Consider the following 13,138-nt stretch of genomic DNA (forward strand, 5'->3'; position numbering starts at 1 on the left):
TTATGAGGCAGCAGGTCAAGCTGGTCCGTCACTGCATATGATGGCTAACTTGCAGGCGTACCAGGCTGACTTGTTAAAAGTCCTGGACTCTCGTGTAGGAGTGAGCGAACACCACCGGGCCACAGATCTTGCTCCCCATGCCACAAAGCAGATGGCTTGCTCCATCGCCCATTTGATGCCTGTGTTGGTTGCCATGGAGAGACATCTGTGGCTCAGCCTCTCTGGTATCTATGAAAAAAACAAAGGCTTTCTGCTGGATGCCCCGGTTTCACCGTCTGGCCTATTCTGCAATGCAGTCAATGCTGTTGTCAATAGGTTTCAGGCGATTAAGAAGCAATCAGCGGCATTCCGGGAGGGGCAAAGAGCCAGTATGTAAAGAGCCCGCTCCATTAAGAATCCATGACATTCGTGTACTCAGTTATACGGACGACTGGCTCATATTGGCCTAGTAGAAAGAGTTAGCAGTTCGGCATCAAGATATCGTTCTCACTTATATAAAGAATTTGGGGGTTCGAGACTGAACAGCAAGAAGATTGTCCTCTTGGCAAGACAGAACGTTTCTTTGGGTGGTGTTGAACTCAATTTCCATGCAGGCACTGTCTCCTGCACGAATAGAGAACCGCAATGAAAGAAGTCAAGCTAAGTCAAGAAATTTATGGCCGAAAATACCAAAGACTGCCAACATGATACCTTTGTGCATTGTGCAACCCCCTGAAGAAGATAAAGGTAACACGCAGAGAGCTTTGTTCCTTTTTTGTGTGGAGGAGACCCTAGTTCCTCACAAGTGAATACGTTGTCATTGCAAGATGGTGACTACGGGTGTACCCCTCACAGGTTGGGGTGCCATTCTGGATGGTCGCCCAGCCCGAGGGGACTGGGAAGACTGACATCTTCTTCAGCACAGGATGTATATCTGGCTATCAGGTACTTCCTCCCAGACCAGAGGTGTTATCATGTGTTGGTGCTGACAGACAACACATCAGTAGTCTCTTGCATAAATCACTTGGGCAGACTGCATTCACTGCATTCACTTATCAGGTTGAATTTAATTGAATGAGGCATTTATATAGCGCTTTCATATGTACTACTGTACACCCAAAGCGCTGTATAATCATGTCAAGGGATCTCTCCTTGTAGCAATGTTCAGGGAAGAAGGAGGCGGGAACCGGCGAACAATCAAAGAAACTTTATTTAAAATAAAACAAACAAACCAAAATACCACCAGCAGCCCCTCGCGGACAACTGCTGCCTACCGAAAATAAATATAACTGCCAACAGCCCCTCGCGGACGACTGCTGGCTAAAGTAAAATACAAATACAAAAACACAACTAAAATACAGGCGTCAACGTCGTCGCTCCTCCTTTATGCTTCCGCTCCTCCGTGAGAGATGCGAGGCCGGTGTGCTACACAGGTGTTGCTCATTAGCAATCGCACCACCGGCCTCGCGCCGTTCTCTCACGTCCCTCGGCCGTCCTTCGCCACACTCCTCAACCACCAACAGTGTGCAGCATCCACTTGGATGATGCGACAGCAGCCATAGTACAATGGCCCCAATGTCCTAACCACACACCAGATATAGGTGGAGAGGAGAGAGAGTGATAGAGCCAGTTCAGTGGATTGGGATTATTAGGAGGCCATAATTGGCAAGGGCCAATGGGTGGATTGTGGCCAGGACACCGGAGTTACACCCCTACTCTTTACGAGAAGTGCCATAGGATCTTTAATGACCACAGAGAATCAGGACCTCGGTTTTATGTCTCATCCGAAGGACGGTGCTCTTTGACAGTATAGTGTCCCCGTCACTATACTGGGGCATTAGGTTGGTGCAGCAGATCCTGGACTCAAAGCAGAGAGCTCTCCCTGAGGGCACTCTACATTCCATGGCATTCGGATGTGGGTGCAGACATCCTGTTGAGGCAGGGGCTAAGGCTTGGGGATTTGAGACTCCACCCCAAGGTGGTGGAATTAATTTGGCAGAGGCTTGACAAAGCAGAATTTTACCTGTTCGTCTCTGAGGAGAGTACCTACTGTCCCCTTTGGTTCGCTCTCAAACCTCCAGCTCCATTAGGACTGTTTGCCATGGTGCAGATGTTGCAGAGGATATGTTTATATGTTTCCTCCCCGATTGCTCTACTCCTGGGAGTTCTAGCCAGAGTTCAGCGGGATGGAGTTCCGCCTATTGCTAGGTACTCCATTCTTGCTGGCCTGAGTGTGGTTCTTGGACCTGATATCTTTCCTTTGTACATTAGTTCTTGGACCTGATATCTCTCCTTGGATTCTCTACCTGGGATCTTCTTTCCCAGGCCACGATATTTCACCCCAGGCCCTAGATGTGGAAGCTCTTGGTTTGGCCCACAGTTGGTACCAGCTCAGATTCCGGTCTCTCAAGTTGGTTGTAGAGACCATTCTTGATTGCTAGAGCTCCCTCCACAAGGAAACTTTATGCCCTGAAGTGGCATCTCTTAAGTCATGGTGCGTGCAACACCATCCTGACCCAGTCCACTGCTTGTTTGGTTCAGTGGTGGAGTTCTTGCAGGAGCACCTAAGTCATCCTATGCTTAATGTGTATGTGGCCACTACTTCTGCTTGCAACAACCACATCAATGGAGCCTCTGTGGGAGGCATCCCCTAATATCTAACTTGCTTCGCGGTGTCAGACAGCTGAGGCCTATCTGCAGACCGTGAGTTCTTTCCTGGGATCTTTCCATAGTCCTGGAAGGCTGATCAGAGGCTCCGTTTGAGTCCTCAGATTCAGCATTGGAGAAGATTCTGACTCTCATGGTGACACTGTTACTAGTTTTAACTTTGCTTAAAAGAGTCAGAGATTTGCAGGCCTTATCAGTTGCCCTGTCCTGCCTTGATTTCACCCCTGGGGTGGTTAAAGTTATATTGCACCCGAGGCCAGGTTACATTCCAAAATTTTTAGGTCTGTTTTGGAGGCTATGGCAGATGTTCGACCGTCTCCAAGCATCCTATTGAAATGTTGATGTGAAATTTTTTTTTTGTTTTTTTTTTGGCTACGAGGTATACAGAAAGGCATCAGAGCCCACTCTGACTTCCTCTGGCTTCCTCTAAGGCACTAGCTAAAGGTGTGTCAAGACATTTGTGCTGCGGCAGACTGATCCTCTATGCACACATTCATAATGTTTTATAGTTTGGATACGGATTCAACCTCAGGTCCTTCTGGGTTAATCCTTCTTTTTCTGTCCATTAGGTTAAAAAAAAGGAATCACAACCTTATTGGTTGGTCAATTCTCACTTTGCTTTTGAGGCACACAGCATACTTCGCGTAATGCCTGAGAATGTCTTCCTTCAGGCAATTCGAATCTGGTGATGTGCATTTCAGGCGTCAATTTATGGTTTCTGTGATGTGCTGATGCTATGTCACCTGACCACGCTGTTGGCCAATAGAATTGACGTGTTTCCACGTGTGCTTCAGACATTGGCTTACGCTGAAGCAATCCCATAGTGCCAATGTCATTACACAGTGTCTCGTTCCCCTCAAAGGGAACCAGGTTACATACATATGTTACTTGAGAAGTTTTTCTGATCTCACTTGCTATTTTTACACCAAGAGCTAAATTCACATGGACATCAACTCCAGTTTGGCTTAGGTCGCTTAGTGCAGTGCAGAGATTTTTTCTTTGAAATCCTGTGAAATTCTGAATTTATAATCAATTTTTTATTGTGAATGCTGACTATAAAATTTTGTTTTTGCTTATTTCAGTACAATCGATGGAGTTTAGCCACATCGCTTCCCGGGAAATACTAACTAATTTAACTAACTAATTTCGGAAGTTTATGAGTGGACAGGCTTTTGCAACAAAACTATTCCAATTACTGTGAGAATGGAAGTTATGATACAATATTTAGATAAAGCATTGTGTCTATGTCAGTAAGAAAAACAGACATCAAAATTGCCCAATGCACACAAATTTTTCAGTGTTTTTTGTGTTTTAATTGTTTGTTTGTTTTTTCTTGTTTAATTTGTGAGTTGTTTATGTTCAGGCAGAATTTCACAGAACTAAAGTGATTTGCTAGATGCATGATAACAGGCATTCAAAATCTAACAGTTTCTTGATTTGCCTAATTGAAATATGATTAAAATGATGAATCATTTACATATTAATCACGTATTAATAGTGGCATTCGAACAACAATTAACATTTGCATGTCTCTTACAGTAACTAAGTAACACATAATTGATTATAAATGAAGCATTCACTTTATTAATTTTACTTTAAATTGGGATGTATTAAGACATATTTGGCACAAATGTGCCTGCACAACTTTCACAGGCTTAGTTTGCTATTTATTGGTTTATGCTAATATTGATTACAACAAGCATTAAATGAGTCAATTAGTATAATTAGGTTTTTACGTAATATTTTACCAAATTCAATATTCTACCTTCCTGCTGTAGTTTACAGGCCAAACACTTAATAGCACATGCACGGAACTCTTTGTGAATTCGCCTAATTGTGTTTGTTTGTTTGTTTGTTTGTTTGTTTGTTTGTTTGTTTGTTTGTTTGTTTGATTAAGATGAAGACACATACATATCATTATTACAGAGAGCGCATGACACAATGCATGAGTCAGAAGCAGTGTTTATCTTTCATAGTGTTGAATTATTTGGCCAGTTGTTTTTTTTTCTTTATTTTAAATTTCCTTCTTACTAAGCTATCACCTTTTTTTTTCATTTTAGGGGCCCGTAGCTTAGCTGGGGGGCGTAGAATGTACGGTAGGTCTGAAAGGGCTCTTTTGTAATATACCTGTTGTACTTCATTTCACATCATTGTTTTGTCTACTTTCACATTATCTAGCAAAATTTATTATCTGTATCAAAAACCTTGGTTAATCTTTATTTTAAGGTGCCCTAGTTACAGTGTAATTATACAAATATGTACTGAGTAATTAACAACAACATGTACTTACTATATAATTAGGGTTAGTGGTTTGGTTTAGGGTTAGTTGCTTGTAATTATGAATACTTTACTTTTATTACTATAGTAAGTTTACACATAATATGTGCAACCGGGACACTGTAAAATAAAGTGTTTCCTGGAACCCATTTGAAGGAAATAGTTACATTTCCATTTCCAAATTTATTACATAAAGTAAAAATAAAATGACTTTATTTTATTCTTATGATGGTTTCTGTTTGTGTTTAGACATTATTATTATTATTATTACTATTGATTTTTTGTTTTTGTTTCAGTGTATGATTTCTTATTTGAATTCACAGGGGATCGTGCTTGATTACAGCATTAGTAATATACATTAAACTGGATAACTTTTTAATAAGTTAGTGATATAACTGCAGTGATATTCAGTAAAGCTTGACATTATTATTTAGCTCAGTGGTTCCAAAACAGAGGGTGACAGAGGGAGTATGCAAACAAAATGCGGAGTTTTGCCGTTCATTTAACTCTACACCACCTTAAAATGACAATAAAACGAAAGCCACAGCAGAACTGCAACACACAGCAGTGTTTCTGCGACTTTGAACTAATAGGGAGAGTCAATGATTCAATGACTCATTCTTGAATACAGCCATTTGTTTTGTAACTGAATAAATGCATAACTTGATGGCTCACTCATTAAGACAGTGACTTTATTTGAAAAGTAACACTTGAACATTTGTTTATTTTAAATATATTTTCTAGAGGTATTTATAAAGGTAAAAATCCACTAAAAACAAATTAAGGTATAAATATTGTCCCTTAAAGGTGTGATTGCAGTCTAAGAGAGGGGGTACACAGAAGGGTATTAAATACCTCAGAGGGTACGCCACTCTAAAACATTTGCACTGGTATAGCACATTTAGCCGATAATAAAAGGTTAAACCTTTTTAAAAGAATATTTAAATAATTTAAATTTTGTCAAATGTAATTCTAATAATTCAAGATTTACAATGTTTGCCCCAAATAATAGCTAAAGAATTCAAGAATTCTAAGCATCACTAATTACAGAAGAATAGGGTAGCTCTATCTGGGAATGTATTGGTATAAAGTTATTATGATGTAAATGGTATAAACTGAAAAAAGTGAGTTTTCTGGAGTTTTCATTAGGATGTCATGTGTGGAAGGATTTTAATGGATTGTAGTGATCGTAGTCATAATGACATCCACTCTGCATTCATGGGGGCATTGCCACTGTATGTATGTATGTATGTATGTATGTTGAGAGAAAAAAATTGGAGCCAACTCTTACTTCAGATCGCCACTGAGAGATGAGGTGTGTGAACACATCCTCCACCTCCACGGGAGAAAGTGGAAATGACACTGGTTCTGATGGACTAGACATGACAGAGAACTGCTCATCCCTCTCTCCATCCATGTAAATCTTCCAAGCCATCATCATTCATTAATTCATTCACCATATGTCCAATCCACCACACAAGCGTCACTGAAATACGTAAACAAGTCTATTGGAGGCAAAAAAAAAAAATTATCCAAAATGGGATTATAAATTCCCTACCCAAAAATTAAATCAAATTATTATATCATGTTTTTGAAAGAAGTCTCTTATGCTCACCAATATTGCATTTATTTAATAAAATAAAGACAGATATATCATGAAATATTATTTTAGTTTTAAAAAAAGACTTTCCATTGTAATATACTTTATTTCCTTCAAAAATCATTCTAATATGCTTATTTTCTTTTCAAGAAACATTTATTATTATTATTATTATTATTAAATACATTTGAAAAAATGTGGAAACCATTTTATTTCATTTAATTTTCAGTATTCTTTGATGAATAGAAAGAACAAAAGACTACATTTAATTAAAATAGAAATATATTGTAACATTTTAAAGGTCTTTACTGTGACTTCTGATCAATTTAATGAGTCAAGTTAATCATACTGACATTTGAGCATTATTATATGAATGTGGTAGTATACTATGACATTAGTATACTAAGTAGGGATGCTCTGATCAGGATTTTTATCTTATCTGCATCTGGGCCAAATTTTGTGTTGATATCTCAAAGCAATAAAAAGTTACTGGGTTCGGAACCGAGGCAGCCTTTTTATCAAAAGTCCAAAAACCTCTCCAAACAAATGATCTGAGTGTTAATGAACAGAAGAACTACTTAGATGTGTAAATGCCACAAAACATAAAAATAAGTAATACGATCCTGGTGGTGGATGAGTTATGATCTCCCAGCACTGTTTCAGCTGTGCGGTAAGACCTGTCAATCAGGGGTGTGTTTCCCAAAAGCATTGTAAGCCAACTATGGTCACAAGTTCCGTCATTATCAGCATAGTTCAACGAGTCAGTGTTTCCTAAAAACATAGCATTAATTAAATCTCATACGATTCATTAAAAGAAGTTATTACTCCACCGCCTGCGGGATATCATTAACCAACGTGGTTGAACTACCAATTTGCGACAATACGGTTTTGGGAAACGTGACTTGCTAGTTGATTTCTTTAATGAGTCATGGTAGCCTACTATGGTTGTTAAACAGTGAGTTACGTCATTGTATGGGAAACGCACCCCAGAGCGATCGATCCAATCCAAACCCGTTCCATCTGTAAAACAGTGTCCGAATGGTCTCGAACACATCGTCCCTACCCACTATACCTGAGATCCAGTTTCCATTGGTTGAACTTTCAAATGCCGTTGGAAAACACTGCACCATGATCTTGATGTGATCGAATCCCAGAATTCCTATAGCCAAGCTCATGTCACTCCGTGAGGATTTGCTCAAGATCTAAACATCATGTTATGTTGTGTGTGGGCTTGTTTGAATTGAGACTACCTGCTCAAAATAAAGATTTACTACGGTTTACTATTGTTACAAAGCAGAACGTGCCGCAAAAGCCTCATCTGTATACTGTTTACATGTGCGTCGGCCACAACTTTTTACAGTTTTACGTCATTAAATTGTCATCGGTTTTTGAGGTCTGCCAAATGTCGTGATTACTGATCGAGTCACATATAAATATTTAATTTATATATTTATATTATAAATAATATATTTAAATCAAAACTACTTTGCCTGATATTTGTGTAGCATTAGCATTAGCAATCGCGCCACCGGCCTCGCTACGTTCCCTCGGCTCTCGGCCCCGCACTGCTTGCCACAGTTGTCAATATGCTAATGTCAAACTCTATTGAAATCAATTGATAGTCGAGTCTTTCACACACTTCGTTTGTGGAGCAAAGAGAGTCACATATGAGGTTACGGGGATGTCACCATGGTTTAAAGTTGTTGTGGGCTGCCATGATGTTAGACAGTCAGCTGTTTGTCAAACAAGCTGTTTTCTTTTTGTCTTTTTCATCAGTTTTGAACATTGCTTATCCGATCAGATTTTAGAATAAGAACCTTTCTTTAGTATGGTAAAATAATATGTTTAGAATAGTATAATATCCTACTAATACGGTCTACAGTACATATTCTGTGCACAGTAAACAAAGTTCCCTTTCAGTCGATAACGTCAGACGTAGTCGACGGTCGACTGAATGGGTATCTCGCTAGAGAGCCTATCCTCTTCGAGTACTATTGAACGAGCCAATGTAATTGGCGTGCGTGATTCGCATCACACACTCCGCCCCCGCGGCGCGGGTATAAATACGGAAGTGGATGCACGCACTAGTTGCCTTTCGCTTCGGAGCCGATCGTTTGATGTCTCTGAGAGTGCTGTTGTCTACAACGAGCAAGTGTGTCGGTGTTCTTCAGGAAGACTCTCCCAGTGCTGGTGTTCTACAGCGCGAGTGCAGCGGTGATCGCGAGCTTTGAGCTCTGCTCAACAAACGGCGACACAAACATTTAGAAATTTGTTGCTGTTTTAACAGCAACAAATTTCTAAATGTTTGTGTGTGTTGATGGCTGGTTAGAGGGCGGAAAAGTGAGTGCTTCACTGTTTCAGTTCTCTGTTCAGTGTTGCCGCGGTCATTCCCCTGTGTGCTTTGGCACTTTTCTGAAAGAGCAACACGGGTGCGTTTGCGTCTTTTTCAAGATTTCAATCAGCCCGTGCGTTTCTGGGTGCGGTCGTTTCCTGTCTCTCTCTGATGGTCACAACTGTTGTGTCACGTGTTTGGGCTTACAGCGCGCTGAGACAGCTTTTGTGGCCAGCTCATGTTTTCACTGTGGGAAAGAGCGAGTCGCGGAGAGCGAGTTTCACGTTCGCGGAGAGCGAGTCCCCATTACCATGCCCCACCCTCGGGTGCTGTGTGGGATGGGTGACCGGAGGATAGTGTTGGATGTCCCGCCCGGTAACCATTCCCTGTGGGCTCCTCACTCCTCCCTTCCACTGCAACCACTGGAGCCTCCTGTGTTGTCTGCTGGTCCATCTGTAATGGGTGGGCCAGCGGTTTCAATCGGGGCTCCCCTGGAGGACAGGACGCCGATTGCAGCATCGGAGGGTGAGCTGACTTCTAGAGATGATGATTCGGCTGCATTGTCTCCCTCCGGGAGTTCAATGTTGCCCGAGCCGGATCCAGAATTATCAGCTATGCTGAAACGGGCCGCCGAGGCTGCCGGGCTCGAGTGGAACCTCCACCGTGTCCCGTTCAGTCTCGGTTGGAATCTGGAGTTTGGTATCTTGGGGCGGGCCGCGCTGGTTCTCAGCTCGCCGCCCCAGTGCCTTTCTTTCCCGAAATGCATGGAGAGCTTATCAGGTGGTGAACAGCATCTTTCTCTGCCAGAAACTGCCTGAATAGCTTTTCCCCCTCATTACCATTGATGGAGGAACGGTGAAGGGTTGCGAGGTGTCCCTCCATTGGAGCGGTCTGTCGACACAGGTGCACCTGTGTCCGGCGGCCGCTGCCTTTTGGGGGGATCCTCGTCTCCCCGCTAAGGCCTGTGAGTTTTCGTCCGTTCCGACGGGCAGAGCTTACAAAGCCTGTGGGCAAGCCGCTTCCTCTTGCGTGCCATGGCGTTGCTGCAGGCTAGGGCACCCAGGGCATGCACGAGGGTAATCCAGACCGTGCGCTCATAGGTGAGCACCGCACTGCATCCGACCTCACCCTCCGGGGCATGAGTGTCGTAGCGTGCGTGATCGGTCTGGCGATGTCCACCTTGGTGGTCCAGTAGCGCCTTCGTTGGCTCAGCCTGGTTGGTATGGCGGATGCGGACAAGGTTCGGTTCCTGGTCTCCCCAATTTCCCAGGTTGGGCTGGTCGGCGACGCGGTGGAGAACTGCATCCAACAGTTCTCTGCCGCTCAAGCGCAGACGGAGGTCATCCGGCACATCCTGCCCCGGTGGTCAGCTGCTGCCTCCACCCGCCACCGGTGGCAGCTCCTCCGCCTGCTCGTCGCCGTGGGCGTTCCCCGGCCGCCGCTCCTGCTGGCCCTCCGCAGCAGCCTCCACCCAGGCCTCAGCATGGAGCCGGCCACAGTAGAGACGCCCAGCCCGCTCCAGGCGCTGCCAAGCCAGGTGGCAAGCGACAGCGGAAGCTTTCCGGAGCGGGCCGCCCAGGAATGGATGAGATGCTCTTGGAGTGGCACGATCACTCCCTCCCCCCAGGTGAGGGCCGGGTAGAGCCTTTGTTTGTGTGTGTGTCTGTTCCGCCGCTGAATCCCTAAAAAAAAAGCGGAGCAAGCGGTACCCACACTTCAAAGAGAGAGCAATTTCATCTGTTCCTGGGTCCCAAGAGGGCCAGTCTGGCAGGTGTGACCCTGTATAGCCTTACACCCCTCAGCTCCCCCTTGGTTGCCAGCAGGCAGTTTGGTGCGTTCGAGGACCCGGTCATCCGCCTTCTCACGCGCCCCCTGCCGCTAGTGGAGACAGGTAAGTGTTGCACAGCACACTAACAACACTCTCTCTACTTTGCTGCCCCACCTCAGGCTTGGCTACCCCGCTCAAGTCAGTGATAATCATCACATTAGGTGTTGAGCAGACGTGCTCCTGAAAATTCAGTGATGTTCATCACACCGAGTGTTGAGCAGTGCTCCTGACTTGTGCGTGCTTATCTTATCCTGCTGGCGAAGGATTTGATATAGCCGCTCCTCCAGCCGGTACGAAGGCCAGTTGTAAACTCGTTCTTTGTGCTACTAGGTTGTGGGTCGTGACCATCTTGGCCCAAGATTGGTCTGCAGCTCCGACCTGAAAGACATGTGCTTAAAAACAGATCTCTACCTTCCGCACCGCAGGCCATCCTGTGGGTTGCGTGTAAGGGTGGAGTATCAGTACAGTGTCCTTCCCTTCGAGTGCTCCAGAGCCCATTGGGTCTTGAGGTCAACTGGAAGAGAGTAATCTCGCCCATGGGCTGAGTATCTCTTTTTCAGTTTTGGAGATGGACTCGGTCTAACACGTCTCTCCAATGAGAATGTGTTCAGCTGGTGTTTGAAGTGAGAAAGGGTCCCACTGAAAGAACTTTCAGAGGCTCCTGGGGTATATGGTAGTTGCAGCCATTGGCTTCCTACATATGTGACCGCTTCAGCGCTAGCTTCACGATCGAGTCCCGAGGTGACCGTGGCAGAGCAGCTCACCCTGTGTGACTATAGTTCATCCCGGTCTGCTGCCAAACCCTCTTCAACAGAGGGGCCATGTACAAAGGGCGTGTTTTAACGGGGGCCTGGGCGACCCTCGACTACACGGGCATTCGTGCCTCGAGTTGTTAGACATTGCGACCGTTGCGCAAGCTTCCCTTGCATGTCACAACTCACCCGTCACCTCCTCCTTGGAGTCAGAAGCTTCTGAGGACGCTTTGTTCCACTCTTCCCGCTCTACTCAATCGTGCCGCCATCGAGCCTCACGACAGTTATAGCCAGGGCAAGTGGAGACACCATCCCCTGGGTCCAGCTCGGTCATGACCATTCCGGGGCCGCTCAGTTGCCCCGCCGGTTTCGTCTTCCTGCCAGTGTTTATACAAACCGAGCGGACTACCCTTGGACAAACACTGGCTCTCAGCTGCCCCAGGGGCCCGCAGAAATGCGTTTAACCCCAGTGAGCCTTCTAAAAGCGACTGCGACTCATGGTCGCCTTGCGCCTGCTCAAGTCAGTGAATTCATCACACTTCATGTTGAGCAGAAATGCTCCTGAAACTGAGTGAAGTTCATCGCACTCAGGTGTTGAGCAGCAATGCTCCTGTAGCTCAGTGAGTTCATCACACTCAGGTGTTGAGCAGAAATGCTCCTGTAGCTCAGTGAATTCATCACACGCAGTGCTGAGCAGAAATGCTCCTGGTGCTCAGTGAAGTTCTTCGCACTCAAGTGTTGAGCAGAAATGCTCCTGAAGCTCAGTGAGTTTATCACACTCAGGTGTTGAGCAGGAATGCTCCTGAAGCTCAGTGAACTTATCACACTCAAGTGCTGAGCAGAAAATGCTCCTGAAGCCCAGTGATCTTCACATGTTGTGTTGAGCAATGCAATCCGAGATGCAACATGTCCATTTAGGTGTTGAGCTCCTCTATGATGAGTGTAAAGTTCCCGCCTGGGCGTTGACGACATGCTTTGCTAAACAGATTCTAGAGTTGGGGGCTGGACAACACCTAGTTGAACCGCTGCTTCCCGTGGGCTCCCTTCTCATGAAGCCAGTTTCACCGTGAGCCGGTTCAAGTGTCGGCTTGCTGCGCCATTCCCCTCCAGTTGAGTTCCCTTAAAATTGAACCCTGTTGAGTTCCTCCACACCCCTCCGACGTCGGACGTGCGTAACGTCTGGTGTTAGGCCTACCACTCGTAAGCAGTGTGGAACCTGTGTTAGGCTGGGTCCATATGTTGCGGTCGCTACGGCGACCCCATATGTGTATTCTTCCACGATACGGCTCCCTGCGGCGAGCCCGTGTCTTCCCACGGCAGAGTCTCTCTGCTGTCACTGTCCGGTGTGTCTCCCCCCGTCTTAGGCTGGAGCCACCCCAGTGACATTCCATATGTTAGACTGCCCGGTTTCCGCCCAGTTCATATGTGTATTCTCCACGTTGCCTCCCTCTGGGTTGGATGTGGCTTCCGCAGCGTCCCTTCCTTCCAATGTACGGCGAACGCTTTCCCAGTGGTCCTGTAGGAACAGCAGTGACTTCCCTGGCCTAAGCCCTGTCCTTCCCCGCCTTAAATTTGCGGGGGCATCAGGAGGCTTTGATTTAGGCACTGGAAGGTGGCAGCGTTAATGGCGTTTTCAAAGGTTATCCCCATTCAGTCGACCGTCGACTACGTCTGACGTTATCGACTGAAAGGGAACGTCCTGG

General features: G+C 45.2%; 1 protein-coding gene across 1 annotated transcript in view; it reads left to right on the plus strand.

Moving 5' to 3' along the window:
- LOC143729665 (disks large-associated protein 2-like) overlaps positions 1-13,138 on the plus strand; it is a 195,001-nt gene that overhangs the window by 160,518 nt on the left and 21,345 nt on the right. The window contains exon 7 of the mRNA XM_077221001.1: positions 4,707-4,742. Coding sequence (XP_077077116.1) covers positions 4,707-4,742 — 36 coding nt within the window. The remainder of the gene's footprint in view (positions 1-4,706; positions 4,743-13,138) is intronic.

The sequence above is a fragment of the Siphateles boraxobius genome, unplaced genomic scaffold (genome assembly GCF_051911475.1).
Source record: "Siphateles boraxobius isolate OS27281-9 unplaced genomic scaffold, OSU_SipBor_1 8, whole genome shotgun sequence".
NCBI lineage: Eukaryota > Metazoa > Chordata > Actinopteri > Cypriniformes > Leuciscidae > Siphateles > Siphateles boraxobius.